The sequence below is a fragment of the Phalacrocorax aristotelis genome, chromosome Z (genome assembly GCF_949628215.1).
Source record: "Phalacrocorax aristotelis chromosome Z, bGulAri2.1, whole genome shotgun sequence".
NCBI lineage: Eukaryota > Metazoa > Chordata > Aves > Suliformes > Phalacrocoracidae > Phalacrocorax > Phalacrocorax aristotelis.
Genome location: NC_134311.1, coordinates 55883477 through 55907681, shown reverse-complemented (window position 1 = coordinate 55907681; position 24205 = coordinate 55883477). Strand labels below are relative to the sequence as shown.

At 40.9% G+C, this 24205-nt stretch overlaps 1 protein-coding gene across 2 annotated transcripts in view; it reads left to right on the top strand.

The window, feature by feature from the left end:
* Positions 1 to 10368, top strand: part of WDR41 (WD repeat domain 41) — an 87986-nt gene extending 77618 nt beyond the window's left edge. Inside the window, exon 13 of one of the 2 annotated variants that reach the window (XM_075079244.1) lies at positions 4035 to 10368. In XM_075079244.1, coding sequence (XP_074935345.1) covers positions 4035 to 4256 — 222 coding nt within the window. In that variant the 3' untranslated portion in view covers positions 4257 to 10368. The remainder of the gene's footprint in view (positions 1 to 4034) is intronic. The other variant, XM_075079247.1, reaches the window with a different exon arrangement.
* The last annotated feature ends 13837 nt before the right edge of the window (positions 10369 to 24205 follow it).

Below are 24205 nucleotides of genomic sequence, written 5' to 3'. Positions count from 1 at the left end.
CACATCTACTTCTGCTATGTTTTACCTCTGACATGGTGCCTTGCCCAGTACGGAAACAGAATGTAGTTCCTAGATGATCTTTTGTACCCTCTAAGTAAGACTAACATGTTGTTAACCAATTTTCACTCCTCTGGCACCGAGATCAGTTTAAAGAACGGGTGACACACCTTAGTTAATAGTTCAGAAATTTCAGCTTTAGGTTCCTTGTGAACTCCTGGGTCAATATGCTAACTGGGTCCTGGCAATCTTTCCTTCTCCTTCACCTCCTTTCTACAGTAGAGCAATAAATGGCCCACATCCCCAGATCTACTACCCACATCTCTTGTTCAAGAGCAGATTGCCCAGAGAGGTGGTTCAGATGACTTGTCAGCTATTCACATTGCTTGAGAATGGCACAGTCTCAAAAGATATAGTTATCATTACCAGTGTACTCACTGTCCGTGAAGTTTTTATGCCAATGATATATAAAAAAGTTAAGTATAACAAAAACGTTATAAATTAATTTCAATAGGTAAAATATACACCAGGAAGACATCAAATTACAAAATGCTGCATCACAGTCTGATACCAAACACTTTTTTTTTCAAGAAATCCTATCTTTGACACATCCTGTCTTTCTCACTCTAAATTCATTATTGATATTAAGGAAAAAAATCATATTCCTTAATGGATTTTCTGTTTAATGTTTTACATGCAAGTGTACAGAAACAAGAAAAATACAGCATAGTTGGCTTATTTCCTCCTTTTTGATGAGAAAGTTAAGCATTTATTCCTCCTTACATTAAGCTACTCCTAGGTATTGCAGGTTCCTTGTTCTTGTGTTTATGTAGAAGTTTAGAGGTACGTTTGCTTAAATTGTCTGGATTTCTACACCATAGGAATACAAAATTTGAGAAACCAAATTGGCTGTTACAAGGTATCTTTTCAAGATAAAAGATTCTTATCCACAGATGCTGTTAGTTTGTTAAAAAAGGAAAAAGCTCACCAAATATTCAAAAAGCAAAAAGCACCCTGCAGCATTTTTTCCTAATTAGGGTGTTAAGTCAGGGTAAAAATCTTATGCATCAATTTGCAGTAGTATTTTGACAGGTATTTTGACTAGGTATTCCTGCTCACAATGCAGCAGGACACATAAATTAAGAGCATACCTTTCTCCACTATCTACAGTGCCTCGAGGTCTACAGCAGTAGGAAACTTCCTCCCCTTCCCCCAGGTAGTCAGAATCTGAATAGGAAGAAGGGCCTGACTAATGTCTAGAGATGCTCAGTGAAACACCAATGAGTAAATAACCACAAAACTGTGGGCTTGAAGGGACCCCTGAAGGTCATCTAGTCCCTCCAAGTGGTGTTATTGCAATGTTAGATCGGGTCAACCATGCCTTTGCCTAACCCTTTTCAGCATGGCTGCTGCTCCGGCAATTACCTCCCAGCCTGTACTGACAAGAAAGGAATTAAAATCCATAGACAGGCCAAGTGCTTTCACTTCTGTGAACTACTGTGTAAGAGAGATTATCTGATATCACAATGTGACTCTGTTTACTTCACCCCTTTCCCCCACCTTTAATACTGAGTAATTTCAGACCAAATTGGCACATTTTTTTTTTAAACATGCAAACAAATTTCACTTTGAAATACTTTTAAAAGTGAACATTGAACAGACCCTATGGACTTCTGCAGAGACTGCATAACTGTTGTGGCAAGTTCAAAAATGTTGGCTTCTTTAAGAAAAATACACTTCCACATTTTAATCCAGCAGCACACAGATAACAAAGAGACAGACTCGTGCCACAGAACACAATATTTTTAGCCTTGTGAAAAGAAAACTAATTACAGAATGCAGTCCCCAATGACACTGGGTTTATTTTGAATATTGACTTTGTCAACAGAAGTTTTGCTGAAAGTGTATTTCTTTTATTAGCACACACATCTCATCTCACTAAACGTGCATGGCAGGTCCATTATGTTAATGCCCTTGCGATGTGAAGAGGCATGGGGAAAACAAACTTTTCCAAACACTTGTCAAAGTAAGCGGGATCTGCCCAAGACTTATAGATCTCGGCATGGTTAGACATAGTCCTGTAAAGACAATCGTCATTACTGTCCATTCTTAACTTTTTAAGAGCATAAGTCACCCATATTACTGGAGAACCCAGTAAGATCTCCTTACATCGATTTTAGGGAAAAACACAGCAACTAAGTTGGAATTGTTTCAAAAATACACACACTGGTGTTTAGAAGAGAGCAAAATTGAAAACTACAGACACAGAAAGATTTAAAAATATAATATTTTTTTTAACCTTTATATGTTCAGCTAGTCAAAGCAACCAATGAGAGGATAGGAACGAAGAGCCAAACACAACAACTTTAAGCTGCCATGTAGATTTATGATGAACCCACACTTTCAATGTTATATATCAACTTTTGTTCTCCTTGACAGAAGTTAACCAAAATTAGAAAAATTAAAGAGAAAGCAACAAGAATAATCATAGGTATTCCAAGATATCTTCGTAGGACTAAAAAGACAAGGCATGTTCTGCCAGGAAGGAACAGAACAGGCATTCATGAAATCATGAATGGTGCAGAGCCGAATGACAAATGACTCATCAATAGTCTTGACAGTATGAGAAATATGATGCTTTCACTTAAATTATCAGGCCACTGGAAGGGGTGTTGTTTGAAAAGTAGTTGCATAAAATTTACCAAAGACAGGCCCCTGTGTTTTTGTGAAACATGTCAGTAGGAACATAACTTCAGCTCAGAAGCCCCTTGGTTATAGGTTAAGAGAGGCCCAGGGAGAGATCCTTCTCCATCAGCCCTCTTTTCTATTTGTTGTCTAAGGCTCTTTGCTCTTGCTCAAGAAAACATAATGGGATGGCAGACCCATGGCCCAATACAGTAGATCAATTCTTAGGCATGGCTATTAAAATTGATAGATACAAAGTGAGTTTCAATACTGGAAGATTAAGGTAATATGATCATATAAGTATGAATGGAAACAGCCAGGACATGAATTTACAGAAAGTTGCTAACTAAATAATCCTGATCATCTTCTGTCAGCTCTTGGTCTAGGTAAATATTCATAACTAATGAAGCATAGTACTAGCCTGCAATCAAATAATCATTCTGAAATGTTAAAATTAACTTTGCCTTCCAAAGACTAAGAAAAAACATCTGGAGGTTGTCTGCATACACTTGAGGGGCTGCCAGCTCAGCATTTGCTCTAGAGACTGTTCAGTTCCCTCCACCTCACATAGAAGATGCTGCCAAAATAAACTTCTTGTCCCACTTCTGTGCTGGGTTGTGGGGGGTACACTTCCAGGGATCTGCGACGTTTGCTGGAAGACAGTTATCTTATTTGAAATTTCTCCTGGAAATTAGCAAAGGAAGATGTTAAATACTCTAATATGTGAATATTCAGGAGTTTTCCACAAGTACACTTCTATTAGAAAAGGGCAATCTGTCTCCTTTCTCTTCATTCAGTGTATTGCAGTCTTTGGCTGCTGCTTGTTGGAGGAGTGTTCAGGGAGATTTTGACAAGAAACTGTGTTCTCAAATAATTTAACACTGCTGTTACAGTAGTATATAACCTACCTGATTTCTTACTGAAGGAGAAAATTTTAGTTGTCTTGGCTTCCACTGTTTATCTAACATGAACTATACAGTGTTTTACTGAAAGTGAACCAATTAAGATTGAGCTGAATTCACAGGTACTCTCTTGCCTTCAAAACCACTAAGATTATGCCCCTCAGTAGTCTGAGAACAGTTGGAAGCAGCACCTCAAATATTGGTTTGCAAGTGCACAAATAGGTGTTATGGACTCCACTCTAAGGGTTAAAAGGAAGACAACTTTCTGACCAAAGGTGTGAATTATGTTTTTAGTCTACCATTTCTCCAACACTATTCAATGCAGAAACGACTAGCTATTAGTATCAACCTGAAGCTGGAGTTGTTGCAGGCTGCGTCTTCATAAACCCATGATAGATGCCACCATAAGAGCTTTTGCTTAGTATCACCTCCTCTTATTTCTTATCCCAGGTGGGCATAGCTGGAAAGAATTTCTTCCTGGTTCAACAAGGGCTGTCTATATCTTCCTTTGCCAGCTACTGTAAGGCACCTGCTTATTATCTCAGCCTAAAACCAACACTATACTCCTCCTGCTGGAACACAGAAAAACAGAAGAACAAACCAACAAACCCAGAACAAAGACTGATATCCCTAAGAAAACAGAATTTTTGGAACTGTCTGCTAAAGACATAACAATGGACTATGCGAGCATGGTGAAACAGAAGTTGAGGGCCAGAGACAGAAACTGAGAGATAAGGAAGCACCTGTTTCATGACTCTATCCAGGAGGAGACCTGCAAGACTGGTCAAAGCAAACATCCCATCTCAGAAGCCACTGAGGACAAGGTGCTAAAGTGCATAGTCAAGGAGAACAACTAATTGGGATGTAGATAAGAACTAAACCAAAGTGCCCAGTAGGGGAACTATCCTTGTTATAATACTAAAAATCAGGCCCACAGGCCAGGAACTGTCCCCGCTCTAGTAAGTCCCTTACTCCCTGAGCATGCCTGGTAAATTAAAAGTGAGGTGTACATCCAAGCGAGAAAGAAATTAACAAATTATTAGCTGAGGCATGTGAATATTAGCTGTGTCTGACACATTTAACTGTGACTGACACAAATTTAACTGTATAAATGCCTTGTAGTCTCTCGGTGCGGGGTGCTAGCTTTGTAGCTTTGCTTTTGAGCACCCATCTTTGCAGAAAAATGCCTTAAATAAAATACCTCTGCTCTGTATGTAGTTTTGCGTTTTGCACACCGGTTGAATGAACCTGCTTTTCAGGATAACAAGATGTTCTGATGGGTGCTAGTCACTTATTGACATTTTCTGAATTGTCTTTCACTTATAAAAAAACTCAGCTGCAAACTTTGATCTACATTTTACAAAAATACCAAAATGAGCTCTAGTACAGAATAGGGTATTCCTCACTTTCTCTGAAGACATAACGTTGTCTCTCCCCCACTCCTTCACACTGCCAGTGTTTGCTTTGCAATTCTTCTGTCTTGATTGTTTGAGTCTGGGGACAGGCAACTGAAGCTGACTATTTTGGCCTTTTAATTAAAATTTTAGCATCTACAACATATGTCTTAGAATTATACCTAGAAACTCTATTAAAAAAATAAACAAACCCCAATGACAGCTCCAGATTGCAAGTACACAGTACAACCACCGATAAAACAAAAATTAAATCTTCCCAAGTTTTCAGAATAACAGATACGTATGTGCACTTTTTTCCATTACAATCTAACATTGACTGTAAAATCCAAAAATAGGATTTAAATATATGTCAAATTAACTATTTTGTTGTTGATCCTTTTATCAGAAACCCACAGATACAAGAATTAGTCCCAGAGCAGATCCTACCATCTCAAGTGTCAAGAGTTATGCTGTCTCCTGTAACAAGGCCTCCAGCTCAACACCACCTGTTATTGTGCAGCTACAAATTATCAACATGGAAGTCTGTGCCATGTCTCACACTAAAAATTCTGCAGACAACAAAAATCAAAGCCAAATTCTCATCAAAATAAACAGCTCAGAGACTTTCATGCTGACTGAATCATTCATGATCGCATTTACACAGAATCACAGAATCACAGAATGGTAGGGGTTGGAAGGGACCTCTGGAGATCATCTCATCTGACCCCCCTGCTTGAGCAGGGACACCCAGAGCAGGGGGCACAGGAACGCATCCAGGCAGGTTTTGAATGTCTCCAGGGAAGGAGACTCCACAGCCTCCCTGGGCAGCCTGTGCCCCTGCTCTGGCACCCGCACAGGAAAGAAGATTTTTCTCATGTTTAATTGGAACTTCCTGTGTTCCCACTTGTGCCCATTGCCCCTTGTCCTGTCATTGGGCACCACTGAAAAGAGTCCAGTCCCATCATCCTGACACCCACCCTTTAGATATTTATAGGTATTTATGAAATCCCCTCTCAGTCTTCTCTTCTCCAGGCTGAACAAACCCAGGTCTCTCAGCCTTTCCTCATACAGGAGATGCTCCAGTCCCCTGATCATCTTGGTAGCTCTCCGTTGGACTTGCTCAAGCAGTTCCCTGTCCTTAAACTGGGGGGCCCAAAACTAGACACAGTATGGTCTCACTAGGGCAGAGTAGAGGGAGTAGAGGGTCAGGATAACCTCTCTTGATCTGCTGGCCATGTTCCTTTTAATGCATCCCAGGATACCGTTGGCCTTCTTGGTCACAAGGGCACAGTGCTGGCTCAGGGTCAGCTTGCTGCCCACCAGCACTCCCAGATCCTTCTCAACAGAGCTGCTCTCCTGTAGGTCAAACCCCAACACATGCCGGTGCACAGGGTTGTTCTTCCCCAGGTGCAGGACCTTGCACTTGCACTTGCATTTAATTCATTTTATATTTCTATTTTAATTTTGAAAAAGCCACTGCAGATAATCCAGACAGCAGCAGCAGTGTGTGAATCTAAGACTCCAGTACTGACATCTGGGTATCACCTTCTGGGATGTGCACAGTGCCTTGCTCACTGATGAATCATCTAACTGAGCCACATGGATGTTACCCCAAACCACCATTTTCACCTTCTGTATTTAGTCATTCAAGACTAAAGTGTTTATGAAGCTTGTCTCATCTAGTTAGGTTATAAATATTGGAGGCAAAGATCACCTCTCACTTTTATAATACCTCATATAATAGGGCACACAGGCTGTCTGATCCTATAAGCCCCAAATACAGATGAAGAGTGAAGAAGAGTAGAAGCAGTATTTATACAAGGTGGGTACAGCGGCACACATGAAGAGGAAGTTCTGACCCAGAGGAACAGAGAGGCGGGTGTTAGATGTACCTGAAGGATTCATACCTTGCAAAAGCAAGAATTGCTGTCATAAACCTGGAAACTTAGTTACCCAGTCTTACAAACTTGAATGCAGTCGTGCTAATTTCACTACCCTTACTGTACTTATGTAAATGCTGGTAGGATCAGCATCTTATGCTAGGGTTCAACATTTGCATACAGCTGCAATCCAAATAAGGTCTGCAAAATATGGAAAGAAGGCATTGCACAATCCTTTATCTGGCCTGCTGCACCAGACCATATTACTTATGCAATAAACAATAATCATTTTGGTATTACTCATCACTAATTCCACAGTGTGTGGGGAAATCATTAAAACCTTTCTGGAAAAATACTTTTTTGGACATTTTATTCCAATCTTAACAAGGAGAACCACCACCAAAGTGCCTCTTTCCAGACCCAGCGTTACAAGGGTCATGCCAATGTTCTACAGAGAGCTCGTACTGCTACTCCAGTTTTGATATACTGACATCTATTTGAAGAGAAGACAGTAATTTTAGTCCACCATTAGGTTCATCCATCATTAGGATGTATCACGCAATTCACTACCAACACTATACTGAGGATGAAAAAATTACACTGTTATATTCTCCACAGATAGTGTAACACAACTCTCTCACAAACGTCTCAGCAACAGATCTTCTTCCATGGCTTCTCCATGTGCACAGTGTGAACTTCCACACTCAAGAATTAAAAGCAGAAGTTCCGGCTGATGAATGCAGTGTTAACTGCCACACTTCCTCTCTGCAAGTAGTTACAGCTGGCTATTTTCAATGCATCTTATATTGCAGAAACTAAATTCTGTGCACCACAGCCTCAGTTTGGCAGTATGTTTTATTTTATGAGCAATATAAAATAAGAACGTCTTGTACAGACAAAGGTAGCATGGCCCAAATGCTCAGCATTTTACAGAATTAAGCAATTATTAAGGAACAGGAACTACATACACATAATGAACTGCAGGAGAATATTAATCTCCTCTCCAAGATATCACATGGACAGTTCAAAGCCTGACACTTTCCACCCACTTTTATCTGGAAATCCAGTCTCTGAAAGTCATAAAAGATTTCAGTTCCAATTCACTGAAAAAAATTTCACCAACAAAGCTTTTATAAGGCATGATCTCTTCATTTTAGTGGATAAGACCCAGTATCACATACAGGTCTACTGAAGAACTGCTTCTGCATAAGTTATTCGCAATCTAAGACTACAGTCGCTGAGATTACAACAGAAAAATATATTGCCAGAGTTCTCTGTTATATATCTGTCTTACATATCTCTATTTTACAACTGCCTTTGGATGGGTTCTGCAGAGAAATATGTTATATTTCCCCTTAATATTGTATTTATTCACAAGTGCATACAACAATATAGGAAAGAGTAACTTCTATAAATTTCTTGCTGAGTCACATTCAGTTTTCAAAGAAGTTAGGAAATATTTGATTGACATAAGCTGGGGAAATGAGCGGCCCAAAGAGCAGGAAAAGTGATCTGGGCAGTCATAGGCCCATCATATTGGCATTCATGGTAAAAATCTGTGCCAGAGTTGTATGGATGAATAAAGACATGGAGTTACATTGAACAGAAGATGCAAGTCAATATAATTTTACCAAACTTACTGGGTCACACTAATATGAGCACTGATAAAAACATCTAATAAAAATTATTTTCTAGAGAAATGAAGCTTAATAAACCTGTCCTGTTCAAGACTGCTGAAAGTGTTGGGATGCCACAGGCAAAGTTGTTAAAACAGTCACAGGAAATGGGTTGAATAAAGGAACTGCAAGGTTGGTAGAGTAGCAGAGAACCTTGAGGGTAGGAGTCATGGAAGTGGGCTGTAAGTCAAACAATATGAAGTGCCATGTTAGAAGGTTTTTAGCTGAATACAACAGAAAAGGCAGAGATGACAGCTTTGGACTCCCATCAGTAAAGTCAGAGAGGACAAGAAATAAACTTTTTCAAGGCTTTCATTAAATTAAAGGCGTTATAGGAGGTGGCTTCCTAAAAATGAAAGGGCCAGCTCTCTGTCCCAAGAGTCCTTTCCAGAAATTGCATTTTACTTCACATAGCAAGTTACCATTAAAGTTTAAATGCTTGCCCAAAAGCAAATGAGAGATGTCGGGCTGAGGGCCTCTTAACAAAATATATCTGTAAAGAAATGTCTGTAATTGTTATGGTCATTGAACAAAAAAAGCCCATTTCTGGACACACAGAACAGTCTGACTAGCTCACCAGTACCATCTGCAGAAACCTTGTGATGAAATGATAATGCAGGACAGATAGCTGGATCGTCCACACTGAGTAACCAAAAGCATCACTGATTATTTCAGTTATGGCACTGTAAATATATTAATTCTCCTCCTTACAGAATTTAGGTCCCATGTCGTCAGATCCACATAACATTATTGGACCAAGAAATTTTCACATATGTAGCCCTTCTTGGGGAAATACCATTTCTCCTTTTTAGACCTTTGTAGCAACATGGTGCTAACCAACGGTTCTATATTTAGCTGCCAGACACAGGTTATAACCTCCCTGAGGCTGTTTTAGACTTCTGAGTGCAATGACCCTGCAGAAATGTAAAGTCAAACTGGTGCTCTTGTTTTTCCAGTCAAGCTGGATGGTTCTACTTGTGCACTTAAATATTTTGCTAAGTCAGGCTTCAATGGAGGCCAGGATTGCAAACACATAACTATAGGTGCACTGGGTCATATCAAGACAGAAAACTAACATCATATCTCTGAGAATAGTTGACACTGCATAGTATGTACAAAACCAGGGCAAGCATGTATGATACCTCCTGCATCCATTCCCCATCGGAGTCCTTAGGGATTTCTGAAATACAGGGATGTAATTATTGATTTATTAATCCTCAAAAGATCTCTCTTTCACTTCTTTTTTTTTCCAATGTCCCACTGAACTCATGTTATGTGCTCCATGGAACACTACCTCCTTTTTATGTATATAGCCATAAAGCAAGGCACACATATTCTGTAATCTGTAGTTTTGCTGGTTCTGGCTGGGATAGAGCTAATTTTCTTCACAGCAGCTAGTATGGGCCTATGTTTTGGATTTGTGCTGAAAACAGTCTTGATAATACAGAGATGTTTTCGCTATTGCTGAGCAGCGCTTACACAGACTCAAGGCCTTTTCTGCTCCTCACTCCACCCCACCAGCGAGGAGGCTGGGGGTGCACAAGAAGGCAGGAGGGGACACAGCCGGGACAGCTGACCCCAACTGACCCAAGGGATATTCCATACCATATGGCGTCACGCTCAGCATATAAAGCTGGAGGAAGAACAAAGAAAGGCGGGGACATCCAGAGTGATGGCATTTGTCTTCCCAAGTAACTGTTACACATGGTGGAGCCCTGCTTTCCTGGAGATGGCTGAACACCTGCCTGCCCATGGGAAGTAGTGAATCAATTCCTTCTCTTGTTTGCTTGTGTGCACAGCTTTTGCTTTACCCATTAAACTGTCCTTATCTCAACCCATGAGTTTTCTCCCTTTTACTCTTCCAATTCTCTCCCCCATCCCACTAGAGGGAAATGAGTGGGTGGCTGTGTGGGGCTTAGTTGCCAGTTGGGATTAAACCACCAGAGTCCTTTTTGGCACCTGCTGCGGGGCTCAAAGTCTTCGAGGTAATGACAGATTTGATTGGAATGTGCTAGATCAAATCTGTAACTTTTATTTCTGTTTAGCTATTAATTGGCAGGCTCCTGTGCTTGCCATGGGACTTGCTTGCCTTACTGTATATTAAAGACTAGTGCTCATTAGTGGCTGCTTTTGCTTTTTCTGATTGCTATACTGCTGGTCACCTTACTCTGCTGTGGCTGGGAGCATTCTGATAACAGCCATGGTGATGCGCCTGGGCTGGCAGATGGCCAGGGCCCAGCTGCTCTTTCTGTGCCGCTCTACTGGACAGGCTGGAACTCCAGTGTAAACTCGAGTCAAAGGGACTGTGACCTGTGGATGAGTCCACGTGGGAGCAGGACACCCCAAAGCATGTGTGGCTGTGGATAAGCCCATGCCAGAGCAGGTACACCTCAAAGCATCTGTGGCCATGGTCATGTCTGTGCCACAGCAGGTATGCCTCTGAAGGGATTGAGGCCCAAGGTTTAAGTCCACACTGGAGAAGGTACACCTTGAAGCATCTGTGGCTGTGGATAAATCCATGCTGCAGCAGGTACACCTTGAAGCATCAGTGGCTGTACATGAGGTCATGCTGGAACACCTTAAAGTGTGTGGCCATGGATAAGCCCACAGCAGAGCAGGTACATCCCTGGAGGGACTGCAGCCATGGCCAAGGCCATGTTGCCGCAAGTTGACTCTTGAAGGGACTGTGGCTATGGGTAAGGCTGCACTGAACAGGTATATCTCTGAAGGCACTGTGGCCCATGGAGAAGGCCATGCCTGGAACAGGTGCACCTCAAAGTGACCGTGGCTGTGGATAAGTCTATGCCACAGTGGGTATAGCCTTGGAGAGACTGTGGCTCATAGATAAGGCTCCACTTGGAGCAGGTACAACCCTAAGGGACTACAGTCTGTGGGTAAGTCCAAGCAGAAGCAGGGGTAAGGGGAGGAGTTAATTGCAAAGTTAAACCCAATGGTCTGGTCCAAAGGGACCAGGGGTGGAGACTGTGATGGAAACACCTTAAATTGTTGTAACCAGGATTTGAGCTGCATGTTTTGGGGATTACTATAGCAGGAAGTACATAAACCAATGGAGGACAAGCCTTAACAAGAAGCAGTGCAAGTGCAGCAGCGTCCTGGCCTGAGCTGGCTTTGGTGCCCAATAATTCCATGGAACACACCACCTCTCCTGCCCTAAGTGACCACTGTAACAGATGGAGCCCAAAGTCATGGAGTAAATGAACTCAGCAGACATCTTGTGGACATTTTTTTGACTTTTCATAGGAATGGTCCATAGACTAAGGTAATGACATCTGTGTATTATATGAAAGGATGGGAAGGGGGTGGTTGTCAATAGGATGTATTGGACAGTGTGGGACCTGAGCATGATGTAAGTGGAATGGAATAAGGGGTGGAGAATATTCTGGTTTTGGCTGGGACAGAGCTAATACTCTTCACAGTAGCTAGTATGGGCCTATGTTTTGGATTTGCAGTGAAAACGGTGTTGAAAATGCAGAGGTGCTTTTAGTGGTTGCCGAGTAGAGGTTACACTAGTCAAGGACTTTTCTGCTTCCCACATCACCCTACCAGTGAGGAGGCTGGGGGTGCACAGGAAGGCGGGAGGGGACACAGCCGGGACAGCTGACCCCAACTGACCCAAGGGATATTCCATACCATATGGCGTCACGCTCAGCATATAAAGCTGGGGGATCAAGAAGAAAGGGAAGGATGCTTTGAGTGATGGAGTTTGTTTTCCCAAGAAACAATTAGATGTGATGGAGCCCTGCTTTCCTGGATATGGCTGAACACCTGCCTGCCCATGGGAAGTAGTGAGTGAATTCTTTGTTCTGCTTTGCTTGACTGCATGGCTTTTGCTTTACCTGTTAAACTGTCCTTATCTCAACCCTCAGGTTTTGCCACTTTTACTCTTCTGATTCTCTCCACCATCCAAGTGTGGGGGACTGACCAAGCAGCTGTGTGGTGCTTAATTGCCAGCTTGGTTTAAACCATGACAGCAGTCATTATATTTACCACAGAAACTGCTGTATACCACATACAGATTACTCAGAAAACTTTCATTAAAAACCAAGCAAAGCCATTTTTAAGTTCCCAAGGTAAATAAAATCATATTTTCAAAGTTAGTGTGAATCAACATATCCCTGAATCTACAGTAGGTGTGAGATAACAGCTCTGATAGTCTTTAGGGCAATTTAACAGTCACCATGGTGACCTTATCTTGCAGAGACATCTGTTATGAAATGGAAGTTTGCCTTGTGTACTCTAAAAAAATAGTGGCCTTGACGCACCACTTACATGCATCTTGTCCAGTGATTTATTCTTCCCTGCAGAAACTGAGAATGCTTCTTCTCAGATCAAATTAGGATAATTTGATTTTAGGGAGACCTTAGGAAAGCAGCCCCCAAAAAAGACAGCAGGAAAAGGAGAAAGAATGTGAGAAGTTATTTCGCTAGTGACAAGAACTGTAGGGAGTTTATAAAAGCATGCATTGTTGACCTATTTCAGTATCTATTTCTTTAAAAAAAAAGTGCAAAGAATACATACAAAATGTTGGAAAAGTGCCATTCCCCCGTAAGTATGAGTGCTGGGTTATGCTTAATATTTCATGTTTTAAAAGTTTCTTGTGTTTGAATTCCTCTTGCAGCTTCCAGTAGAAGGCACATATGTTTGCAGATACAGTTCTTCCCATAAAAGTTGTAATGAAATATATTTGCATTAACTGGCTTTTTTGTACTTCATTTTATGAAAAGTGCCCAAACAAATATCCTTTGCCAATAAAAATAAAAATTAAAAAAAGGAATTCCCTAATCTGGTATTTTGATTTCATTCATGATGTATGCAGAAATCTTTTTAAATGATTCAGTCACACTTACCACCTTTAAAATATGATTGCCTCAAAACACTTACCATGAGCCAGCTAGGGAATATACATCTGCAGGTTTTCAGAGGATAACTAAAAGCAACTCTATGCGCAGTTCCCATTTTTCCCCAGAGTGGGATCTTCATCTCTGGATTGGAAACTATCCTTCCAGCCAAGGAGGAGTCAGCTAGGATCTTCCTCCCACTTGGTGACACTGAGACAACCTCTGCGATGGCACAGAAGTCCTCATCACAGAGCAGAAACTCTCTCTGCAGCCAGCCAGGCTGGGGGAGGCAAAAGGCACAGCATTAAAGCCATCAGGCCATCTCAGAACATGGGACTCAGAAGTCTCAGGCTGACTTTGCCTCTGCCACATGGAAGTTTACCCTATTTTTACATGTAACAAAACTTATTATTTTGTAGCTATTGATCATGTTATCATATTAAGAAAGTGAAAATATGTTAGAATAGAACCCTTACCTATTTTCACAGCAAATAAGAACTATTCTTCCATTTCTCATGCATGCCAGTAACTCTGAGTTTTTGTTTGTTGCATAAGACACTTGCTCTAAATTGCAATTAAATTTTATGCAGGTTCAAGTAACTAGATTATACTATGAACAGAGTAATTTCACTGGTACCCACAACAAATTATTTTATCCTTGGAAGACCAGTGAAGATGTGACGACACCACACAGAAATAGAATAAATACATTCTACTTGGCAAGGATTTACAAGTGACCTCTAGTGAAAAGACTAATTCTGAGAAAATGAAACAGCTGCAAGAGTGTCTATCTTATTTAAGATGGCTTGGTTTAATGATTGCCTATGCTGCTGTTGAAAGGTAGACTGCAGACATTTCTGTCTGAGATTATTACTTATCACGGAAATGTGTACAGCATGAGTAGTACAGAAGTCTCCATGAATTTTTATGTACAGCAGAACACACATGATTGACTGTCATTCACTCTAGCTTTCTTTTGCTGACAGTACTATCAGGTAAGCATTTCATTCTTATGGTTCCTCATACGACAAGGTTCTCCATGAAAAGAAACATAGCGACAACAGATCAAGTAACATCCTACTAGTCCCATTTAAAACCTTGCTTGGCTTCTTCCGACTGATTTGAACTCAGATTCAAACTAAGTCAGAAACCATATTTATTTAAAGATAGCTTGCTAATTCTTCACCTTAGCACTCCATTTCATGTTTTCCTTCAAAGGGAATGATTTTCCATTTTCATATGTGCTCACTGAACACATCTGCAAGCATTAAACACAGACAGCAAAGCAAAATCTGCAAAAACACAAATGATGTCATGGCTGATAGTAAGAAGTGTAAATAATCACTAATTTTATTTTTTCCCCTGAATTTTGATCTAGCAGTGCAACCTCTACCAAAGATGTAAAATACACCATTGCAAAAAGTTAAAAAAAAATCAAGTCAGTTACCAAATGAGGAGGAACAGCAGTAGCAAGCACTGTAATCCCATTTGTGGAGCCACTGGGCCTTTGTAGATCTGTTCCAGTTGTCCAAGGCTGCCTACTTGTCCTCTACAATAGTGGCACAACTGAGGTGTTTAGGCACCTGGTCAGGCCCCTTAGTACAATGATGGTTCTGTCTCAGCAAGGACTATGAGATCTTGGTCCTATGCTTTCAAACTCAAAACATACATCATTGGGGTGTGGTTAGCTGCAGTCAATGCAGCCAGCTGCTGAAGCATATCCAGCTTTACAGTTTTACACCTGATATTGCTGTAATCACTAGCCCTCAAACTTTAGTAATTTAAAGTTGGCTTTAAATGACTGTGGGCACCTCTATGGTAATGTGCCTTTGGACCTCCCAAGTGCAGCATGAAGTGAAGTTATCACAGTTAGCATTGCCAGACAGTTAGAAATTTTCTAGCTGGATCCTCCCAGCCACCAGAAAATTTTTATTTATTGGAAGTAAAGCCTTTTGAAGAAGCAGTAGATCAGGTGGATATTTTTGTCAAAATAAAAAGAGAATCCAAGATTGATTATAGTAAGTTCTGAATGACTTGAAATATTTTTCCAGAATTTTATCTTTGAAAAATTTCTCCTGTTCAAGTGGTATTTCCACATAAGCAGGAAAACCGATTCCCACTAACTTCCCATCAACATATAAGCCAGTTGCCAAGCAAATTTCTGAGCAGAGAAGCAGCAAAAGTTTGGAAGGAGTTTAGAGAGAATGCACAGAAAATTATCTTTCCTGTTTTGTACTTAATCCTGTGACAGGCAGCAATGAAAGTACTGTTTTAAGTCCACATCTGTGCAGTGATTTTTTTCCTGTCCATGGCATACATGTTGGTAGCAGAAAAGAAGATATGCCTACTATTGTCAGATACTCATCAGTTTTGATAATACTTGGAACAGACAGATAGAACTGGTCTCCTTCAGAGTGAGAAACAAACTGATCATCAAAGAATGAATTAAGATATTTGAAAGCTGGTAGACACAGGATGTGAACTGTGGCCAGAAAGAACATAGCAGTACACACATTTAAAGGTATCCTGCCTTCATCCCATTCTTAGCAATGGCAACACCTCTGCAACTGGTCAAATTGGAGTGGTGGGGGGAGCCCAACCGAAACTGGAGGTGAGAAAGCAGAAGATGGTTCACCCAGCCTGCAGACATGCATGCACCAAGTAAGCATACAAACGTACAAAGAGACTGCCCATCATCCAAAGAGGGAAGACTACCCTCTTCAGAGATCCTATGCTGAAATAATGAGTGAAAAATAAAAATTCTGTAAGAGGGAGACTGGCAGATCAACAAAAGGGGGTGGTGCTAAGAAGCACTGCTGACATCTCCAGGTGATGCAGATCTGGTATGTTGCAACTATGTCATGCCACTACTTCTTTTATTCATCAAGAAATGTTGAACAGTTATCAGGGAGAGTTAGGAATGAAGCATTTGGAGAAGTAGCACTTCCCAGCCCAACTATTATCTACAGATAAAATAGCTAAGTGCTGTGTGGGAGATATGCTGCCAGCTGTTTTGGTCCCTGATAGCCCATTAACCAGTGAGGAGATATCAGGGCCCAGTCATTTATGTCTATTGAATTAAAAATAAATCATGGGGAAATTTTCAGAAAATTTGAATAGCCTTTTGCCCATTGCTCTCTTCCTATCTGAAAAAAAGGCCAGATCATCTCACTGATGTCAGTGGAGTCTTTGCAGGAGCATGATTTGCATCTTAACATATGGTCTGGTGACTTCTGAATTTGGCCATTTTTTACCAGACTGTATATACGAATTGCACGTTCCTGCACTGGGGCTGGAAGTGCAAAAAGGTACAAAGTTTTTGCTGTTTTGTATTTTAAGCTCTTTCATTAGATTTCAAAATAAAATGTTTTTCTTCCTTCAATGATAAGAAGTAATACAGAAAAAATCCAGAGAACTTTAAGGTAAGGACCTTAAAAAAGAATCACATTTATCTTCTTCATGTTCTGGCGTTCAGTTACAAAGCTAGCTCTGTTAAGCATTCTTACAATGTGTGCCCACAATCAGAGTTAACCTGATCTCTCTACTAAAAGTTTCTGAAGTCCACAAAAGTTTACTGCTGCTCTTTACAATTCAGATATTCCTAAATCTTTCTGATGACAGCAACTTGTAGGAGTAGCTCTCCAGCCAAAACTCAAAGATGATCATATATGTCTAGTATTCATTTTACAACATCAGATCAGTAACAAATTGAAACATCTTGCAGCTGGGAGCAAGTTGTCTCCATTTTCCTTCATTTTGTTCCAATGGAACCTGTGCAGCTATCTGTTCAGTGTGTACTACTTGAATTCCCAAATAAAACAAGGGTACCTTGAAGACATCATTTGCTCAATTCCTGTGTAACATGTTATATGCCAAAACCAGTATGTGTATCTTAAAATACCAATTCGTAAACATACACATATCTCAGACTTGGATAGGTAAACTGCATTATATATTGACACCAGAGAATAAGCCTGAGCATGGTAATTAAGGGTCATCCTTTCACAGGTAACCACCTGCTTTAACCATGCAGGAAACCAGTGTTCTCTGATAAGACTTAATATGTGAGATACAGAAGTACAGGCCCCTTTTCAATTTTAAGCTATCTGCAGATTATTCGCAATCAAATGAAAAATAACAATAAAGTGAACACAAAAGGATGGCCTTAAAGGAGTTACTTTCAGCACAGCAGGTCTTTTAAATCTAAGGTGAGGCCACAGATGTCTCATAGCTCTAAGGGGAACAAAAATCCTTGGTCTAAAAATAGCCTCTTGTATAAATCTGGTAGAACCCATGAAAATGATTCCCATTCATTTCTTTGAAAATGATTCATTACAGAACTCTTTGAGCTCTATGGATGGTCCCTAAGCCACTAGAATGCCAGAGGGCCAAAAAAGATCTGTATGTGTATTGGCTCTTCTAACTGATGCATATCTGCAAACAGACAACAAAGGAACCTTCCAAGTTGATAGGGTAGGAAAGAAACAATTGTAAGCCTGAAGTCTAGAACTGTTGGTTCGAACTATTTTTAAAGAGGGTTTCTCACCACTTGCTAGTTTAAATTCCTGAACTCTGTAAGCACGCATTGGGACCAATTGGTGGGGCCTGGAATGTAGGCGTGCATGCTGTCATTTCACAAAATTGTACCAGAACTATCTCCATATTACAACAATTTTGATTGTTATGCCCTGCTTGGTGGTTTGGGGGGGTTTTGTTGTTTTGTTTTTGTGTGTTGATGGTGGGGTTTTTGTTGGTTGGTTGGTTGGGTTTTGTGTGTGTGTGTGTGTGTGTGTGTGTGCGCGCGTGTGTGTGTGTGCGTGGTTTGTTTTTTGCCTTTCTTCTCTTTTGCCAAAGCTCTCTTCAGGACAAGACCCTCCCAGCAGGCTGCCTCTCCTGTCTTATAGTAAAAGCGCTGATTTAGCTACCAACATTCTTCCCCCACCTATCATGACACCACAACAAACCAGCGCGGTTTGTCTGGAACAGTACTCCAGAGAAGGAGAAAAAACATTTGAACCTAAGAACTTTTTCCTTTCAAAAGCATAGAGCTTGCACTGGCAAGCAGATTGCTTAGTAGTCTTCAATTTGCCTAGACAAATATTAGATGCTTCACTCTTGCTCTTAAATATTATATATCATAGATTTAGGAGTCCTCTGCTGTTGTGATGGAGTGGAAATAAAACCACAGAAAAGAATAGACTATTAGGTGACTTTAGGCAGCAGCAGATACATTATTACAACTTTGTAAGAACCTCATCTATGCACTTCTTGTTGCAGTGAAACCGACGTATGATTGAATTCTTTTTGAAGCTCATTAGGAGTACCACATATAAACTCTAGAAACAGCATGTTCAAGATGATTCCTACAGACCACAAAATTTCTTAGCACTGAGTTGCAAGATACTTCTTTGTCATGTAGCTATAAGATCTGGACAGAAATCACTAGATTCAGACATCACATCTCCTTAAGTCTTCCAAGTATGATCAGCATCCTGTGCCACCAAGACAAATCTTTTTTTTCTCAAAAACACCTCTCTACCCATGTGCCCTTTTAGCCCCACTCCCTTTGGCTTAAGTGTCTGTCCCAGCCTCCTTCAACCCATAACAGATGCTCCTTCCACAACCACACCAACTTAGGCTAGATTGATAACTTTCTTTTCACTCAGAACAATGATGTCTCAGTCTGCTTTGCTTGTCTCAGACCTTCAGTTCATTTATCTCTTCTCTAATCACCCCCTGAACCCTCATAGTACTCTAGTTGACTTTTTTAATGTCCGCAAAACCTCCAGAACAAAGATAGCCAAAGATTTTCCAGGTTTCCACCAGTGCACTGTGGCCTCCATCCAGAGCTCTGTGGGGACAGGAGCGCTGTCCAGCAGCTGCAGCCCATCGCACCACATCCACAGCCCACTGCACCATGGCTATGAGAACGTAAGAAATCAAAACCTTTGAGACGTCTTGCTGTCCTGGCCTCCCTCTCTTTGCAGTCCTCCATGGCAAGGTGTTCAACATGGCAGTTACTCACCTTTTCCACAAGTCACAACACTGCCTGGCACATAAACACCACCCTAGCCATTTAACACACGTGAATGGTTTTATTCTGAAATGGAATAGACCACCTTTACCTGAAACCTTGTGTTATTTCCCAATTTAATTAAACAGCTGTTTAGGAAATGGCTTTCTTTGCAACAGGAGAAAGTAGTGATTCATCAAGACAGGGCTCTGGAATGAATGGATTTCAGGGAGGTGGTCTCATAGCCAAGAGGAAGGGAAACCCACAGTAGCCAACAGTCCAGGAGGCAGGGAACTCATGTAGGAGAATCTCCTCAGACTCTTTCAAAACAGAGGATTGAACTTGGGTGTCTCATCTTCAGAAAACACCCTAGCCACCACATTACCACCTACCCTGGGGTGTCTGAGTTTCAAAAGAAATTTGATTCACTTTGGAAAGGAACACACACAAAAGTTAAAGCCTCATTTTCCCCCTCGTTTTCTAAAAGAGTTTTCTTGGGTTGCTGGCTACAGCACAATGGGTTGGTAAGTTGCATTTCATAAATGGACACGATTTTATATTAAACATAACTGTAGGAGAGGGAGAATCATTAACAACATTAAAGTTCACAGTGCCTTCAGACAGCCTTCCAAATCTGTGATTGGGGAAGAAGAAAGCCTGTTTTGCTGTCCCTGTGGCGAAATAGCTGGCCTAAGAGGAAAGGGAAAACAGAATGCTGGGAGCAGCTCCAAAGCTAGCTTCAGAGACCTCGTGCCCAATTCCACATTTGATTAAGTTGATTTTTTTAATAGCACTAAAACATATGCTGCTGGTAAGTATGTCACTATTTTGATTAAAACATGCATAAAACAAGAAAGGAATCAGACCCCGCCCCTCCAAATATAAACAAGTAAATTGTAATTAAATCTAACAGGTTACAGCTCTACATGCAAACTGGCTGTGAGCACAGTTTGTCCTAGGCTTATAAATAGATGTTTAATCGCTTGTTTTCTAACAGCTACATTGCTTCAAAACTCCATTCTGCCCATTTCAGCTCATTGCCTTACCTTGCAGTGGACATTACTGACCCTACTAGTGCAGAGCCCCTCAGCTAACTGTTGTTTCTTTAGATTTCTTATTTAAACACAATTTTATAGTACCTATACACATGCTCACATGTGGCTGTATTCTCTGTAAATTCTGTGTGCTGGAGGCTAGGCGGCTCAGATCTTTGGAATTCCTGCTCCACTCTTTCATGCTGTGAAACCAGCTGACATTGGTCCAGTTTTCCCATCCTTTTAGAAAGAAAGCTGCTTCTTCAGATGCAGTATTAATCCAGGGCAAGACATCAATGAATTGTAAATCTACATAAAAACTAGTTCTGTATTTTCAAATTGAGTAACTCACCTAATTAAAAGTTTAATATTAAGACTGATTCTAAAGTAGCACTATTTAGCTGAGGGGCTCTTCAGAATAAATCTAAGCTCTATCCTTTCTATATTCAAGATATGAAACACTTGGTACTGGATGGCCAAATCAGTGGGTAGAGATATATAGGGATTTTTTTAAGCAGTTCTCCAGAGTAACTCTCTATTCAGAGTCAGAAGGAATCCAAAGGAACAGAATGTCTCTAACACATTTTGTTCTTTTATAGCTGAGAATACAGGTGGGAAAGACATTTATAAGTAATTGGATGCTGAAGGCTGGGGCAGTGGTTGACACAAAGGGGTGACCTGCAAGTGAAAAATAAAGCTCATGAGCAAATAAGACTAAGAGTCCTCTCAAGTGAAGAAAGCTACCTGCACTAGACACTACCTCCAGAAGGGTGTGCAGCATGCCATCTTACTCAGAATTAATGTATCTCCAGACAGCACTTCTTCCCCACTCAAAAGGAAAGGTGACTCAAGCTTCACAAGCCAAAAGCACCGGTGTTTTGGGGGAGTCATGGGAGCTCCTATAGAATGAGCTCATCATACTTTATGGTGTGTGAGAAGTGCCCTAAAGAAGATGCTCTCAGAGAAGCAAGGGGGCAGTCAGCTGTTGCTGCCCTGCAAGACCAGTGACTTACTGGGCTAGAAATGCACCTGCTAAACTGGGCCAGAGGGATATAGTACTACACAAGAGAACATCAGGTGGCAGTTGTTACTGTAAGCTCATGCCCTCAACCACAAAATGAAGCACTTCAAAACACATGCTGTGTTCCAAAATGCTCCATACAGAATCACAGAATGGCAGGGGTTGGAAGGGACCTCTGGAGATCATCTCATCCAACCCCCCTGCTTGAGCAGGGACACCCAGAGCAGGGGGGACAGGACCGTGTCCAGGCAGGTTTTGAATGTCTCCAGAGAAGGAGACTCCACAGCCTCCCCAGGCAGCCTGTTCCACTGCTCTGTCACCCGCACAGGAAAGAAGTTTTTTCTCATGTTTAATTGGAACTTCCTGTGTTCCAACTTCTGTCCATTGCCCCTTGTCCTCTTGCTGGGCACCACTGAAAAGATAAATACATTTGTATGCATGTGTATGCATATGTAAATATACACACATTTATCTTTACATCAGTAAAGATGACTGTCGATTTTCTGAAGCGATAATCTTGCTACTATTGACTTGCTTTGAAGTCCAGAAAATACTGGCTTTGGTTACCATGACAACACTCCCCCAAAAGATTTAAACTCTGCTACACCATAAAACACTTCACATGCTATTTCCTAGCAACCACACAGGTATGAACGGCCTTTGCTGAAGGCAATTTTAGAAAAGTTATGTGTATGTTGAAGACAATTCTACAAATTTCACACACACCATCCATCTTTCACTTTGGGCTACACTGAAAGAAACTGTAATTGAGGCAGACTTGAATTAAAAAAAAAAAACAAAACCAACAGCTAGACAGAAAATACAGGCAGAGAACGATCTACATGGAAAGTAAAGTACCCTGAGATCTGGCAGCAGTGCAGGTGGTGCAAGAGAAAAATTAAACCCAAAGCAGTTTCTTTTCCATTTCTGGTTCACCCTCACACCACTACTTACTTTCACCAAAACTTACTCTCCTGGACTTGACTTTTCAAGCAACAATGCTTTTAAGGGAGTAGACATATAATCCAAAACGAGAATACAGTAGTCAGGCAAACAGCACGTCTGCCTTTTACTGTGAAGATTTTAATTTTAAAAAACCCCAAAACAAAACCCCAAACAATAAAAAAACCCCTCAACTCTGCTTCTTTTTTGCACGTGGGACTAAGGTTTATGAATGCCCCAGATCTGGCTGCATTAATCTGACAAGCTTACCCATGAGTACACAGCAGTTCAGAAATCTAGGGTCTAGAAACTACACTCCTTTTAACTTCTACAGGCTTTAGGTATCATTACATAAAAATCAGGATTACTTCACAGAACATTATGAAGGTATTGAAAATATGACTCTCAGTGTCAAAAGTGTTGGGGCTTACTGTTGTCTTACAAGCTTCCAGCACTTGCCTTTTCCTATACAAACTAAGGGGTGGGGTGGGGTGGGGTGGTGGTGAAGATGCATTTTATATTTAATTATATAAATGTCTATCACCCAGAACAGTTTTGGAAGTCCAGAATGCTGTGTGACTCAATACAAAGTAAGTTTAATCTACTAGGCTGCTCTGTTTCCTTTGCTAAGTCGTTTATTATTTTCCAGAAAAATTATTTTCTCCATTCTGTAACACTTCTTCTGTCTTGCACTGCTTAAGAGCACAGCTACAGTGATTGTTGAAGTTTACCTGCACTGATTGAAGGAGGAATGGAAAGGTCAGATACAGAGCAGCAAATTTTTGCAAAAGCCCTTTTAGGGTATTCATTTAAGAAGTACGGGCTTAATCCAAGAAAAGCACTTCCCTACTAGCAATTTTCTTTATGGTAAGGGTTATTCAGGCCAGCACCTCTCAGGACTAGCTAGCCTAAATTAAAAAGGCGCTGCACTGTGACATAGTGTAACATAGTTCAATGCTTCTTGGCCCACGCAATTTTTTTCTTCTGCCAGCTTTGCAGCCCCAAAGTTCAAGGGGACTCTGATGTCTTAGGTGTCCTACTGAGTTGTGAAATGGACCTTCATCTTACTAAGTTACAGAGTTGGGAGGTTTATTTTCCAAGTTTCCCGTACATCTGGTATGTTCCGCATTCTACAGAACATATTAGCAGCCAGTTAAACAGTAGCACACTTCAAACAAAACAAGAAGTGCAAGAAGTACAGTGAATTTTCTTGCACATGATACTGCTTTAAAGAGAACAGCTGTATCTGAAATCAAAGCAATGCTTAGGGTTGCATTTCTCCAGGATCTGTGGACCTGATGCAGCTGTCTCAGTACCTAGATTTCTCTATGTTCTCCTAGCACTTTGTGTTTGTATTTGGCAGTTATATCCTATTCCCCCAGATTTACAAAACAAAACAAAAAAATCTTAAATGCAAGGTTCTTGCCATATTAGGGCGCATCCTTCTCCTCAGTGCTTCCGCCTTGGAACTTAACACAGACCAACACTGGTAAGAGACACTGTCCCATTGTATTTCTTTATATTGCTGAGCTTTGCTTCTAATTATGTTGCTATAGAAAAGCCTGAAGAGACTGTCAAAACCTGTTCCTATTGTGAAGTTCATAAACAGGTTTTTCTCTTCACAAAGAACACAGTTTAAGAACGACCAAACCATTACACCTGCTGTTCTTGTCATTTCAAGAAGAAAAATAAGATCAAGTAATCAATAGAAGACTGCAGAGGGGTCCATGTCCCACCCCCACACCAGGCTGTATGTTAGCAACAAGAGCCTTAAAATGTATTTGTTCTCATAGTCTTTAAGT